Source organism: Perkinsus marinus (assembly GCF_000006405.1).
Source record: "Perkinsus marinus ATCC 50983 genomic scaffold scf_1104296970664, whole genome shotgun sequence".
Classification (NCBI taxonomy): Eukaryota; Perkinsozoa; order Perkinsida; family Perkinsidae; genus Perkinsus; species Perkinsus marinus.
The window spans coordinates 44,472-58,640 of NW_003202385.1; the positions used below are offsets into that span (position 1 = coordinate 44,472).

General features: G+C 47.8%; 5 protein-coding genes across 5 annotated transcripts; 3 read left to right on the forward strand and 2 right to left on the reverse strand.

Moving 5' to 3' along the window:
* Positions 1–2,424: 2,424 nt before the first annotated feature.
* Pmar_PMAR017062 (hypothetical protein) lies at positions 2,425–3,278 on the forward strand. The gene has a single exon (XM_002767440.1). It carries the CDS (start codon positions 2,430–2,432, stop codon positions 3,072–3,074), a length of 645 nt encoding a protein of 214 aa, XP_002767486.1. The 5' UTR covers positions 2,425–2,429; the 3' UTR covers positions 3,075–3,278.
* Positions 3,279–4,233: 955 nt separating this feature from the next.
* Positions 4,234–4,629, forward strand: Pmar_PMAR017063 (hypothetical protein; the record flags this gene model as incomplete). The annotated part of the gene is made up of 1 exon (XM_002767441.1): positions 4,234–4,629. One exon carries the CDS (start codon positions 4,234–4,236, stop codon positions 4,627–4,629), a length of 396 nt encoding a protein of 131 aa, XP_002767487.1.
* A 1,150-nt stretch (positions 4,630–5,779) lies between these two features.
* Pmar_PMAR017064 (hypothetical protein) lies at positions 5,780–6,172 on the forward strand (the record flags this gene model as incomplete). The annotated part of the gene is made up of 1 exon (XM_002767442.1): positions 5,780–6,172. The coding sequence occupies one exon, from the start codon at positions 5,780–5,782 to the stop codon at positions 6,170–6,172; it is 393 nt and encodes a 130-aa protein (XP_002767488.1).
* Positions 6,173–8,045: 1,873 nt separating this feature from the next.
* Pmar_PMAR017065 (hypothetical protein) lies at positions 8,046–10,069 on the reverse strand (the record flags this gene model as incomplete). Its single annotated transcript, XM_002767443.1, has 5 exons — positions 8,046–8,447; positions 8,498–8,695; positions 8,745–9,171; positions 9,526–9,707; positions 9,830–10,069. The coding sequence occupies 5 exons, from the start codon at positions 10,067–10,069 to the stop codon at positions 8,046–8,048; spliced, it is 1,449 nt and encodes a 482-aa protein (XP_002767489.1).
* Positions 10,070–11,958: 1,889 nt separating this feature from the next.
* On the reverse strand, positions 11,959–13,897 carry Pmar_PMAR017066 (hypothetical protein; the record flags this gene model as incomplete). The annotated part of the gene is made up of 8 exons (XM_002767444.1): positions 11,959–12,063; positions 12,111–12,265; positions 12,390–12,522; positions 12,571–12,669; positions 12,886–12,987; positions 13,372–13,455; positions 13,508–13,657; positions 13,706–13,897. The coding sequence occupies 8 exons, from the start codon at positions 13,895–13,897 to the stop codon at positions 11,959–11,961; spliced, it is 1,020 nt and encodes a 339-aa protein (XP_002767490.1).
* Between the last annotated feature and the right edge of the window lie 272 nt (positions 13,898–14,169).

Here is a 14,169-nt window from a genome sequence, read left to right on the forward strand (position 1 = left end):
ATGACTCCTCTTAGAGGAGTTGGCTCGAGAAGCAATGGTCGGTGGGAGGACTCGGATGTAGGTGGGGCGTACATTGTGAGTTGCAAAATCAAAAACGCTTTGGATTCAGTAACTGTATAGTGACTCCCACTCATCGCACCAAGGGATCTATGGAATTCCCATTCTCAGCAAGTCGATTCCAGCGGAGCTCCGACGGTGCCTCGAGGGATGGGAATCCATGATTACGGAATTGTATAAGCGGTAAAGCCTTGGGGTGAGATTAGACTAGCATAAATTCTAGACACTCAATTGGTATCAGTCCTAGTACATACAGCTGGACCGACTAAGGGCGCAGACCAGAGGTATGCGATAAGCCACGGAAGCATCATGTAGTCATCAAGAATGATCACAATCAGAAGACTGACGTTGTCAATGGTAGACGAATCCCACAGTAGCCTTTTGAGGAGTTGCTTAGTACGACGGAGTCTGAATAGACATAGCTATTACGACTTCCCACCCATATGTAACGGAAAGAGTTGTCGCTGATCTCCCATCTTGGTGGGGTAAGAGTCAGCGAAGCACGGTGGGAGGGGCCGTGACGGTAGCAGCAAGAACGTATGCCGCGTTGTAGCAGTAGACCACACAGAAGGGTTCCTCGACCGACTTCTTCCCGAATTTAGTCGAGAACTGTCTTATCCGAGTCTAGAGCCGCCAAGTAGTCTCCAATAATGGAGTTTCACCCACAAGAGGCGATTCGTCGAATTTCATCAGTTGAAAAACGTGAAAATCAGATGATATGTGAACTGATGGCAAATCACTACGCGAAATATTCAAAATAAAATACGGCATATCCCGAAAATAGCCTATACAATATCACAACTTACCGTGTAGTCTCCGCACGCTTCCTTCAATGCTCCCCCGCCGCTTATCAGTGTGTCCAGGCACCCCCACGGCAAGAGAGCTTATCCATGGGAAGCGCCGGGGTCTATTGCAGCGAATGATCCCGCTATTTAAACTTCGGAGTTTCCTCAGTCATTGTAGACAGAACGAGCCAATCATAATGAGCAAGCAGGAAATGGCCTTAACGATACACTAGAACAAGCAAATACATCTATCGCTTTTGCGCGGCACAGCCATCGTACATCCATGCGAGCCACATGAGGTTCCTAGAAGCTACTACTATCACTGAATACTGTACATCCCAATCGATGGCCCCTGACCCTCCTCATAACCGTTCCCACGCGGCCTTTACCCTCACTGGCACAGCATGCTCCTCGTGAAGCCCATCCCCACTGTTACAGCTGAGCATTCATATGGTGAGTGTACTCAATGTATTGCGAGCCTCGCATGTCGCTGCTTCAGTTTTAACTCTATCTGACTGGCAAGTGGTCACCGTGAATAGTCGGAGATGACCAAGACAGAGTTCTCAGGGAACCGCTCTAGTAGCGAGAGTACAGCGCACCTTCTCGGAATAGTTTTCTAGCACATACTGCGTCGAGGACTTCTTTTGAGGTTTGAGCAGTAGTTGTTGATACGAACTGCGAAGGGCGGCCTGTATCCCTCAGTACCATACCTGCGATAGCTTTCAGTACATTCGAAAGATATCGATCGACACAAGAAAGCTCACCCATCTCCAGCCGACAGATACGACCGAATGCACCAACATTAGGGTTACTGAGCCATTAGTAACACCAACATTTCAGGGTAAACATCGTCACTGGTGGTTGTTCTAGTCGAAATTGATCGGTATGAATTGGAGCCATCCCGGGTATACTCGTTGGTAACATGCAGATGTCAAGTACGTTGAATGGGCATGGGTCAGCCTATTACCCCCAACTATGAAATGTCTATCTTTGCTGAGGGCCTGTGTCCAACCATCTTAGTGTACTAACGTCAATTCGACAGTAAACCACAAGCATGTAGCAAAAGTAGTGGTAGCTAGTCTGAGAACATATCCAGTAGAACGCTCGTAAAGCCCACGAAGATATGGTTACTGACTCGGTCAGCAAGCACCCTCATACTCAACATAGTATCTCACTCTGGCTGACACAACCAGAGTTGTTGGAACGGGTTTCAGCTTATAATGTCTCGGGCGTAACAGTTGGTGACGTAGTCGACGTCCTCGTGGAAGCAGGCGGCCTGCTGCAGGCCTATGACTACATGGGCGCATTGGAGGTCGCGGGAGCGTATCGATTAACCATAGACGAGTCTCGGGCACGAGTCTATCAGATGATTCTGTTGAGTGTAGGTCGATAAACACGTGACCATCAAAATGGTCAGCATAGTACTCAGAGTTGCAGAGATGACCGCATGAGGCATAACAATATTTCAACAGTTCCTCAGAACGCAGCTGTTTGAGCGTTTTGACGCGGGCGAAAATGGTTCATAAGCGGAGTTTTTAGCGCACATTCTCATCGTTAACTAACTTGCGGTTTTATTCCGACCCACAGATGACAGAGGAGTATACCATTGCTGGCGACCTAACTGGTTTATCAGAGGCCGAGTTGGCGGCTGTACAGGAGCTGCTGGAGAGGACGGCTGAGGAGGCTGCAGATGACGAATCATCGCTATGTTGTTCTGATCATGGGCGCACTCCTCTTATCTATCAACCCTCATTGACTCGTCGAAGGCACACTCTACCTGATTGTAGCCAAGTAGCATTGCCTATGACAGGGACCAGGAGACCACCACCGAAGATTGCCGACAGGATTTTCGCAAATGCTATGATAAGTTTGAATGCCCAGCATAGGGCGCTTTGGCGGCAAGCTGACAGGGAACTTGAGAATACGCCTCCTGAAAAGGTTAAGACTGGATCACCGAATAGGAGGTTTTCGATGCCGAACGTCCCATTGAGGGGAGGAAGGCCCGACGCGGCAGTGATACCATTGATTCCCAGTGGTATCGTATCGTCTTTGGGATTGGATAGTTTGGACGACGACTCTGTGAATACTAAACAAGCAGTTACGTCAAGGAAATGTGGATTAGTGTCTACTTCGGAGAGTTCAACTCAGGGCTTCAAGTTCAGCTCATTAGACGACTCGCTTGGGCCCTCAATATGGAAACCAAATGTTGGTGATGGTGATGATGTGCAATGAGATTCTTTCTACTCCTTCCTTTTTTCTACTCCAGGATTTTCCGATTATACTATTGATCTTTTTCGGCATTCCAGTCATTGTACATAGCCTGCCGCTGGCATCAGTATTTTTTCGCTAGTGGCTTAGTCCATTAATAATAAATCATCCTGGTACAGCCTATGATCAAACTACATCAAGCACAGAGGACTTGGTTCCTTTTTCTACTATCGGCAATAGTTGAGTTGTTACTCAGTGATGCAAGATGTAGCGTACTAAACTCTCTAGAGCGCACAAGTAGAGTATGATAAACCATAGCTAGTATTTTACAATCCTTCGCTGGCTGCTTATATTACAATCTTTTCTCTAATGCTGATCTCAATTGGGACTGAGTGGAGCATGTTCCAGCGACATCCTCTGTCACAATGAAATTGAGTTCGTCATTACAGTAGTACTATTGCCGGCGAATACTCGTTTAAAGCGATGGGAGCCACCACTTAATAATGCAAGTCATGACTAAGGAGGTTTGCGTTGATGTGTCATCAATGATGACAATACGGCTTTCAACTTTTCATTCACGAAGAATCATTGCAATTCTGAGCTGATTGAATACCTGAACGATCATGAACGGCCCTAAGAGTAGAGTTCGCAGTGGTCCGACTTGAAGACGGATAAGAGGGACTTAAGTTGCGACGACAATCGATGTTCGGAAGTTATACGATGCGTGAATGGGGGCACGCGCTCGATCTGTCAGGAGTAGTGTTGTCTTCTGAATTTTCTACCTAGACGTTCTCTGCCGTTTAGTCACATGCAGTAAATTATCAGCAGCGCTTCGCTGGACAAGAACGACATGGAGAGAGGTTGCAGTACTGAGTGCTCAAGACGTGCGAAGGGTTGCACCGAAGGTGGACAGTGATTCCATTGACCATGTAGCCACATGCTATCGAGCCATAGTCGCCTATTCCTCTGTGCTTGCTGTGTTGCTGTTTGGCTGCTCCACAGTATGGCGAAGGGAACAGCACACACAGATGTGCATGGCGCCGACTAGCTATGCTATAGCAACAGCAGTATAAAATTAATATCGTTAACAATATTGACTTAAAATAGATCTGATAACCTTGAGGACAGTTTCTCGCGTATCTTTCATTTGTTAGTAAAATTTTCTCCGTTTGTGATATATCGAATGCGTTCCTTCATTCTTTCCCTATCGGCTTTGGTTGCAATCCTGTCACTTGTGTCCGCCACTGAAGACCCATGTGCTCAGATGTGTTCCTATGTAGAAGGCTGTGCTAAGTCGAAGTTCAATTCCTACTGCAAGACCTGGCAGTCTCCCCCTGTCTGCTTCGGTCTGATCAAGAAATCCGATGGTTCGATCTGCTTCGAGCCCACTGATGCTGATTGTGTTGGAGAGCCTATCGCCTGTGACGAGCAGCAACCCACTGGCGTCCCTGGCACATCAACGATGGAGAGTTCCACAGAAGTACCTGTGACTACCACTGCTGGCGTCGAGTCTTCTGTTGTCTTAACTTCACCAGCTGATGAGACTTCCCCTATTGCCGAGACCACTCTCTCTGAGTAATTCTAAACTCATTCGTGGGAGTTCGATTTGTTTCATTTCACTCAACTATTTCACTCCTGATCGGTTATTCGCTCCCTATTTTCACTCATAATGGTCTTGTGTTTTCAAGTCGAAGCTCTGCGTCTGCAACTGGTGACGGTTAGAAATTGATGGGAGTATGGATCATGTAAGCGGCTCCTTTCTTTGAGTAGAGTACATGATCAACTCGTAATCCACTGGTTCATCGTCGAGGTTGAACACCTCTATGGAATCGACCATCTTGGGTCGAGTTGTACATTGCACCGATGAGCTGTCAGAATTTTATTCAACGTGTATAATCTAGTAGTAGAGTAGACCATAATTAACTGTCCTGCTCGACGCTGATTCGAGTCTAGCTGTTGGGCAAAATTTTCGTTCTGATTGAATGTGCGAATAACGAGCTCACACCTGCAGCTGATAACTTTCACTTATACAATATCCAAAGCCGACGTTATTTCCATGCGTTGCACCCAGCACTCCTTTCAGTCCTAGCGACATTGACAAAGCGATCAACGGAACCTCCTAAATTTTAGGGTGCAGCCTCAAGAACAGAGAATTGGTAGGTCATGAGCTACATCCCTCTTATACCTTGATGCTGACCACATCAGTTCGCTCCGCTGAACTGAGCACTGCAAATGACTCATCCAGGGTGGGTTACTATTAGTGGCTGGCGTTCACCGCAGTTCCGTTGACAGTGTTGCCTTACCGCGACTAGTGCGCATGCGGAAGGGGATATCGTCTTCGAGCCTACTGAGTCAATCAACACGATCACTCTAGAGGAAAGATAATCATCAATGGCATTGATTCAATGCTCTGATGGTGAATGGCAGTTGATGACTCTACTGATAATGTAGCCACATGCTATCGAGCCATAGTCACTATAGTGTATTCTATTATGCTTGTCCTATAGTTAGCCTGTTCGGTTGCTCCATGACATCGCGAAGGGAACAGCACACACAGATGTGTACGGCGCCGAGTAGCTATGCTATAGCAACAGCTCATTCAAGCCGTAAGTACAACAATTATATTGTCAACAAATGTTGTATAGGTTTGAGGAAAGACTTCCAACATTCTTCACTAATGCAACATTCTTCATCTATTAGATTTCTTATCCTTGTTTGCGATATATTTAATGCGTTCCTTCATTCTCTCCATCTCTACCTTCGTTGCAGCTCTGTCTTTGGTGTTCGCCACTGAAGATGCATGTGCTCAGATGTGTTCCTATGTAGAAGGCTGTGCTAAGTCGAAGTACGATTCCTACTGCAAGACCTGGCAGTCTCCTTCTGTCTGCTTCGGTCTGATCAAGAAATCCGATGGTTCGATTTGCTTCGAGCCCACTGATGCTGATTGTGTTGGAGAGTCTATCGCCTGTGGTGAGCAGCCCACTGCCGTCCCTGGCACATCAACCATGGAGAGTACCACAGGAGTATCTGTCACTACCACTGCTAGCGTCGAGTCTTCTGTTGCCTCTACTTCACCAGCCGATGAGACTTCCCCCGCTCTCGAGACCCCTCAGTCTGAGTAATTCTAAACTAATGAGCGGGAAACTTTCACTTCTGCCCGAGCAAGGTTTGCTCCACATTTTCACATACACTATTCTTGTGTTGAGAGTCAACTTAGTCAATTGCAGACTACAACCTTTGATTGTTACTGAGCATGTGTGGAGATCAGTTACAGTGCACGAACTAGTGTCATGTTACCTTGAGTAAGTGTATCATCGAACCAACAACCGTCGTTGTCGGTCAGCTCAGGGCAATTCTTAAAGGCTACAAGTCTACCACTCAATTGGATCTCGAGTTGCGACGACAGGGGAGGAATACAGACCATGTAGAATACTATTCCGCTTCGGATAAGGCGAATGCTGTTGGCCGGGGCGGCTATGCCATAACTCAAAGATATGCCTCAGTGTTACTCCACCACTCAATTGGATATCGACCTCTGACAACAGGGGAGGAATATGCACCGTGTAAAATGTTATTTCGAGTTCAGTAAGATCAATTCTGCTCGACGGGGCGGCTATGCCATAACCCAAAGATATGTCTCAGTGTTACTTCGCTACTCAATTGGAGATCGACCTCTGACAATAGGAGAGGAAAATACACCGTGTGAAAGGTTATTTCGATTTCAGTAAGATCAATTCTGCTCGACGGGGCGGCTATGCCATAACCCAAAGATATGCCTTACTGGTACTTCACTACTCAATTGGAGATCGACCTGTGACAATAGGGGAGGAACATACACCGTGTAAGAGGTCATTTCGAGTTCAGTAAGATCAATTCTGCTCGACGGGGCGGCTATGCCATAACCCAAAGATATGCCTTACTGGTACTTCACTACTCAATTGGAGATCGACCTCTGACAATAGGAGAGGAAAATACACCGTGTGAAAGGTTATTTCGATTTCAGTAAGATCAATTCTGCTCGACGGGGCGGCTATGCCATAACCCAAAGATATGCCTTACTGGTACTTCACTACTCAATTGGAGATCGACCTGTGACAATAGGGGAGGAACATACACCGTGTAGGAGGTTATTTCGATTTCAGTAAGACCAATTCCGTTCGACGGGGCGGCTATGCCATAACTCAAAGATATGATCTCTGGCGTGTATCCAGTGGGAACTCGAAACTGGGAATGGGCACCAACCGAATTTGAGCGGAATTGATCTATACAGAAGTCAAGAGCGACACAGGCTCTTGACTCAAGAGCCCTATCTCTCAAGAGTCTTGAGACATAGAGTAATCAAGGTGAATTATCCGATTGTAGCCACTGTTTCTTGAGACTTACCTCAGTTTATCCAGGTTTTCTGGAGAACCTTCGCCTCTTCCGAGTGTAAAGACCAGCAAGAAATTGTTTAAACGTTATCATCACTCGGCCTCTAGGAACTCCATATCATTGCTCCCATTGATGGCCTCCGGAACCAAAATCTTTTCGCCGCTTACAGATGCTTCCGTTACCAAATGCTCAGTTTGTCCCACATGATGTCGATACAGATGATCGCGCTGTTAAGGGTTTCCCGCGAGGAATCGCCGTGACCTCACGAGTTGACCTCTTAGGTGGCCTCTCGCAGCCACTGCTCGAGTTCGCGCCTCGCAGCTCCTTCTGTTGTCTTCAGTGATGGCATGGCCTCACATGTATCGCTCATCAGTCACAACGATCTACGCCGGAGCACGCCTAGACAACAGAAAAACTCGTTTTGCGCTAGCAGGCGAGAACCTTTGCTTAGGTTCTTCCTTGCAGAGAGGTCCATATGGCATGCTCGCTACTTAGTTACTCCTCCGATGGTTCTGTAGATAACACTCAGCCACTCGGGCATAGTATGACTGTCACCAGCGACCCAAACTCCACACTCTTTAATAATTAAATACTCGTCAAAGAATGGTACAAATGAAGGAATGGTTACACCCACGTTGGACTGAGGCTAGGGGTCGGACTCGGACTCGGACTCGGAGTGCTCATTGGTGACTCTCGCTTCCGTCTCTCGTGCTGCCTCTGAACCGTCTGATTTCTCTTCATCCGCTCTCGGTTCTTGAGGAAGCGCACATAGTCCTTTGCTTGGTGACCAGTGGCCTCGGTAAACACCAGTATTTCGAGATTCTCCTTCACCTTGTTGAAAAGATACTCTCGATGCTCGGCCGGCATCGAGTACATGCACTGGAAGAGATCTTGATCATCCATCAACTTGCGGAAGTTGCCATTGAGACCGGGCATTCGAGGCGGCGGTGCCGACTTTGCGGCGCGCGGTACTGGCACCGACTGCGTGTTCACATTATCAGCACCGTATGGATATGGCCAGACAACCTGAACGGGTAAATGAAATGAGCATCATGGGTCTTACCGTGTCCACCTACCCCTGATAGGGACACAAACCTTGCGCCCCTTCCCACCCTGGTAGTGAGAACATCACCAGCAGTAGTAACAGCTACACAGACTGATGACAAGACTGGCTGTAGTATGAGTCTTCGGGGTGGGGGCACTTCAGGAGGCAGCACCCCAATAAGGGTACTCGTATTACTCTCCTCACTACTATGGACTGTCGCTCCATCGGCCTGAATAGAAGCTCTACCTACTACAACGAGGATCGGTGCTCAGACCCACTTTAGCTTTGCCACTCAGCACGACCATCTTACTCCTCCTCAAAACAACCGCAGTGAGTTTCTGACGATTATTCCCCAGCAGTGGATACTCATCGGCGTCACAGTCAGCAGCAATGAATCTCACACCGTCGAGCGAGACTCTACCACCATTGCCATGAACAACTCTGACGGAGCCATCCGGTTGAATTCTGGCGCAGACACCTGCCGCGTGAATGAGCATGTTCACCGTCTCTCTCGGTCTCATTCCGGGGTCTGGGATGGTGCCAACAATGGTCGGCTCGGGAGGAGCCTCGACTGTCCCAGAGAGGACCACCAGACCGTCGATAGTCTTGAAGGCATGGACCGCAGGCGAGCACTGGACCGGCTGCGACAAGGGAGCTTCACGTTGGTGTTTCGATACAGCACAGACCGTCTTCTGCTGCTCTCCACTAAAACAAAGAGCCAACATTTTCACAGGTCATAGGCATCATGTATAATTCGGGTTCATAGTCTCAACGAGGAACACCGTGGTGCGTAGGCACTTTCATTCCCAATAAAGTACGCGACTCGACAAGAAGATTTCTCAACATGACAACAACATAAGCTGTGAATGGTATACTGCGGGCGTGCCACATGTATGATATATAGATACAAGAATACTATAGCAGACCCCCCTAGGCAAGAAAAAGGGGAACGCAGAAGAGATATTTTCGTTGTTAGCTAAATAACATTCAGTAGCAAGATGCTACCACAATTAGCAGCAACAGGAAGCCCGGAAAGTAACAAAACATGAGTTAACTCACCTGGGATAACATATAGGAACGCACGCTGTCCCCGATACGCCCGAAGCCTTATCCGTGCCTTCAAAGTCGAAAGTGCCATTCTCGTATATCCGCAAATTATCGTTAAGATTGGAGCCCCTCTGTGGATGGCGAGCAAAAGAGGGCACCACTAGACTAGCGTAAGGGGCACAGTCACCATCTACCTGACAATCAGTGATGGTTGCAACGACGAGTCTACCACACAATGAGAGACGCGATACCATCCAAGAGCTCACAGAGATCCGTTCGAACAAGTAGTATAAGCCGTATATACTATAAATGTTACCTTCCCTGGAGTTGCGACTGCTGGGGGCCTCAATATAGGAGGTAGTTGGAAGATCTGTCCCTCAGCCTTCTGTTTGGATACCCCATGGAGGATTGAACATACTAGATAAGAGGGTGATGGAGGGGACGTCCGACTGCTGCTCTTCACGCCATTGCTGCTGTCGCTGCTGTTGTTGTTGTTGTTGTTGTTGTTGTTGTCGTTGTTGTTGTTGTTGTTGTTGTTGTTGTTGTCGAGTATCATGGATCAAGTCTAACACTACATGGATCATACTTCCCACTGTTAACTATTGAAATATAGGATGAGTAGTGGACAGATAATCACGATCATATATGGACAGCGAGTAGCCCTTGATCCCATCCCAATACACGGGCATATCGCCGTCCACCACGATAAAAAAACCTAGAGGGATCCCCATCTATCCCCTTACTCCTCGTTGCCACGATGAAATATAGACTCCCAAGAAGAGGGGTCTTCAATACTCCTCAAAGGACGCAGCTACCAGACAACTCACGGCATTCCTCTCTACCAATGAGACAGAGTCATCCCCTAATAGACCGGTCGTTACTCCTCCCTATGAATACTCTAAGCTCAACAACACTGTGGGGTGGACGGCGTAAGTTCTTTAAAAGCTATTACCTAGCGTACAAGTACTCGAGTAATGCAGCATCATCAGCATCATGACCAGTCCGTCCTCCGACCTTTCGCATCGGAACACAGCTCTAGAACGGTCTTACACATACGCGCACTTATTCACTCAACACAGCTCAAGGTGATTCGAGGACTCGGCCAGCTAATCTTCCCATATAGCGTTTCCGGGATTTGAGAGCACTCAGAGTCCAATTCGAACCTCCAAATGATTTATATAGCATTCGGAAGGGCTCACTGAGGTTGCCGATGCTCCGGTTGTATTTTTACTACAATTCTCACCTTCCACGGAAATCCAATACGAAGACCCTTTCTGCATCACCCCGTACACCTGGTCTACCCATAATATCGAAAGGATAGACTAGGCACATCATGCAACACCAGTACGTTCCAGAAATGAAGACGAAATCCAAGGAGCTTCGAGGACCGGGTTGCCTTGTATAACAGCCTTCCCTTGGATAACAGTTCGGGTTCTGGTCTGCCTGTCGGGTTTCGGGTTCACATCCACGAAATCGATTTACACATTCTCCTAGGCTTATATACTCCTCTCTCACCACCCATGTACGCCACCGCCGCCATCGCCCATCAGCCTTCCCATCCTTGATCGAACTGAGACGCTGCCGTATTATCATCGACCTAAGGAACGGAATGTGCGGTATACACCAGGAAAGGAATTATGAAATGCCAACTACGGCTACAATGAGGAAATGTAAGATCGCGCACGAGAGACCAAGATTCCGCCTACCCTACCCGAACGAACTCACAAACTTACGATAGTAAATGCCGACTAAGGAGGTGAACCCAGTCCATGAGATGGCTCAGTAGGAATAACACTAAAAGGCTTCCCACATGAGAATAAATGCTCAGGTGGAAACAGCGTGTAGAGGGAGAGATGAAGTCAGTTCAAGAATGGCAGGACAATTGGTCGTTCCTAGTGTAAGCCCTAGTAACAAGTGATAAAGGACATAGTTCTTTTTCAGAAAAAGGAATGATAATCAGACCAGCAGAGTAGAGGCCTCCACAGACAGTAACGGTGAGAGATCGTTGAACCCAATAAGGAGCATTGGAGAAGCTACTGATACTGATCTTGCACGATGCCGAGTAAGTCTAATTAGCTACTACATACCGCACCACTCCCAACGTTCAGCACATGCAGCGACTACCCCCAAAAGCCAAGTATTTACGCCCTATCACGACCCAACAAGAACTGGGCTGGCGACCACCGATCGAGCTCTTTGGAACAGATCTTGGCCACAACATACAGAGGAATACTGAACTGTGGGCAGACTGATATCATCATGCTACATTGATGTGATTGATTCCAATAACAGAGATTAGTCTTGCGCTGATCGAAAAAAAAACATCCCCTTGCAAGTGATATAGGAATGATACCGATAGAGCATGAGTATACTCCCAAGCTTGAGCCTCACTACTAAAGTGATACTTCCAACACAACACAGCAAGAGTAGGTGAACACAGAAATGTCATTTCTTCCCCTTCCGAGCTCCAGGTTGTTCCTTATGCCCAGTCCAAACGTCTCGTAGCTGATGGCTCCAGGATCGTCCCTTACGTCCATTTGTAGCTTTAGTCTGATAAGAGACCGAGCTCAACACACAGTATTCAACCGCGGTACTACCTGCTCGGACCCCCCGGGTGGCGGCACGTCAGTGACGGGCTTGGTAGGGCCCACTGGATTAGCATGAGGTAGCTTGGGTACGACTTTCTTCAGTGCATCGTTATCTAAAGGCTCGACACTTCTAGATGGTGTATCAAATACAAAGTTGATGAGATCTAATGAGAACGCGGTACGACAGAGCGTTGAATCATCAAGTCCCGCTTTCACTATCACTAGTAGTTGCGAATATTATAAGTGGTTCTCGCTAGTGCGTCCACTCAGTCGTCCCCGACTGTGTACACCTGGCATCCTCCTGTTCCGTCCTGGCCTGCTTTCTATTAGCTTCTATGTCTTGATTGGACTCCCCTTGATGGGGCCCCAGCAGAGGTGATACGAGAGAATCATAACTCGAGGATTGGTCGCCGTAGTCCGACTAAGTTAATGGAGGCATTATACCCAAATCCACACATATTCAGCTCACCCTTTGGCCATCCCCTCCAGCCCGATTCGAAGGTCGTGTAGCTGGCCAGAATACTATAACAATGAGCAGCGATGGTATCCACTCCGTGATACAGTATACCTAATCATAGTAGTGATGATGGGGATATCGATAGAGCCTCACCAGGGAGTCCCATGCTAATCGATCGACACTTGCTGGACCGTATGTTCTCATGAATCCAACCCCATACAGGAGGCTGAGCACACCTCGCACTAGGAATATGATCGGACACGTTACTGTGAGAACAAGGACCTGAGAAAAGCTGTGTGATACACCCATGTTGCGGTATGTAATCACCCGATTGAGAACCGCTCGGTTCTTGCTTGCCTCGGTCGTGGAGACCCCAACAACTGAGCGCTGCCTTCGCGATCGATCTTTCAACTGACTTGATACTTGTATCTGGGAGGAGCCGTGGTGCCAATGCATGATATGAGATCGCGGCGCCTACCCCGTAGTAGAAGAAGAATATAGCACAGGTGAGGTAAAGTAGTCCCACTACGAAGAATATGTATCTACCAGGGAAGGGATGTAGTCACGAGCTGCGAGATCTATTGAGCTTACTGACTATATTGATGCCAAGCCTTGAGGAGGAAGGTCACTCCCGATATAATCAGAAATATTCCGTACCTGTGGAGCAATAGAGGGGTCATAGATGGGTTGGGAATAGTACACTGCGATATTGAAGAAAAGGCATACTGGTCGTAGTAGAGGATACGACACTAGGATGGCCGCATAGTACACCTGTAGAGACATTAATAGGGGAGGGAGGTTCATTAGTACTACTTGAGCCCAGAATAGTATAACGATGCTATAGGTGGATAGGAATAGCAAGGATGGGAAGACCATGAGGAAGTAGTTGGTCCAACCCTGATGATAGTAAGAGCGATTGGTGATTAGAATGATGTTCATCACTACTGACCTGGACAGAATGCTCCCATACGTGCTCCCTAACCTCAGTGTGGACGACAGCATCAATGATCATACTCACTGCTCTGGCTAGGTTGGACAGGCATAAGCCAATAAGGAAGAGCTTACGAGTACGGCTACCAGTGAGCGACACTGCCGGGGCCTGGGGTGGAGTATATAACGCCATACCGCTTGGTAGTCCTATTATTACAGCATCTCCACCACGCCTCTCCTCACGTTTCTGTTGAATCAACTGCCTTGCTGTTACGATAACTATGACCATGAACAGGGCACAGTCTCCATAGGCAAGCCAGGAAGCCTTAGCAGAATGTGGTGTGAACAAAGGGAGGTCCTTATAGCTCGACGAGACATCCCCTGGCTGTACGGTGGGTGGGGCATCCATTTGCGAAGCTAATCGGAACACATTCAATCAACGAACTCTATTGACTAGTCTGATACATTGAGGGCGACAGTTTTGCACGAGTTTTATCATCTGTAGGCTCCAGGTTCGATCCCCAGTGCGGGCATTTTTAGTGTCTGTCCCATCACGCGCTCATGTCGTCCCGTTATTTCAGATAGTGGAGGTCCCGTAAGCTCTAGTAATGTGTTTATAAGTACCACGGAATAGCAGCCTGTTAGTTGATTCTCCCGTACCTCACAGGCTTGTCACCGTCT